The sequence below is a fragment of the Penaeus monodon genome, chromosome 34 (genome assembly GCF_015228065.2).
Source record: "Penaeus monodon isolate SGIC_2016 chromosome 34, NSTDA_Pmon_1, whole genome shotgun sequence".
NCBI classification, from domain to species: domain Eukaryota; kingdom Metazoa; phylum Arthropoda; class Malacostraca; order Decapoda; family Penaeidae; genus Penaeus; species Penaeus monodon.
Window position 1 is genome coordinate 14,114,760 of NC_051419.1, and position 605 is coordinate 14,115,364.

Sequence of the window (605 nt, forward strand, 5' to 3'; positions counted from 1 at the left end):
CGATAATACCCAGGGGCATCAATTGGGAGGAGGGGGAGGGGTAGAGGGCAGTTGCTGTCCCCCCCAGACCCCCCCTCCTCCACTGACGCCCCTGATTAAACCTCTACCATACCATACACCCAAACGACCTACACAAACGCCAGAGAATAAACTTCTACTAAGATATTGATCTAAACTTTTCAGGCACACCTTTCTGGGGTCTATATCGTGGAGACAGCAACGTTCAGGAACCCCAAGGTGGCACTCGTGAGAACTGCCTCATGCTACATTCTGGAGGCTCTCATTATTTCCGGGACGTCGCTTGCTCCTCGAGACTGAACCCACTTTGTGTTTATAATGGATAAGCACAGCCTTAGATGTTATACTTGGAGTGTGTAGTGTGTGTAGAGACAAAAAATAAAAGGATGAAAATGATTATCAAAATCTGATTTACACCTTTATAGTGCAGATTTCTCTATAGATGTGATTCAGTGCCTTTCTTGTTAGTGAATTTTTTGCTCATTTTTGTTTATGGAGGGTGATTTTACTAGCATTGTTGGAAAAATAAAAGTAAAAAATAAATAAACTAAAATAGAGAAAATCATCGTATTTCCAATTCGTCTTCT

General features: G+C 41.8%; 1 protein-coding gene across 1 annotated transcript in view; it reads left to right on the plus strand.

Moving 5' to 3' along the window:
• The window catches only part of LOC119594609 (macrophage mannose receptor 1-like), a gene marked incomplete at its 5' end in the record, with an annotated part of 2,730 nt that extends 2,315 nt beyond the window's left edge, over positions 1–415 (plus strand). Inside the window, 1 exon segment of the mRNA XM_037943660.1 lies at positions 184–415. Within this exon segment, the coding sequence (XP_037799588.1) occupies positions 184–344 (161 nt within the window).
• Positions 416–605: the final 190 nt, after the last annotated feature.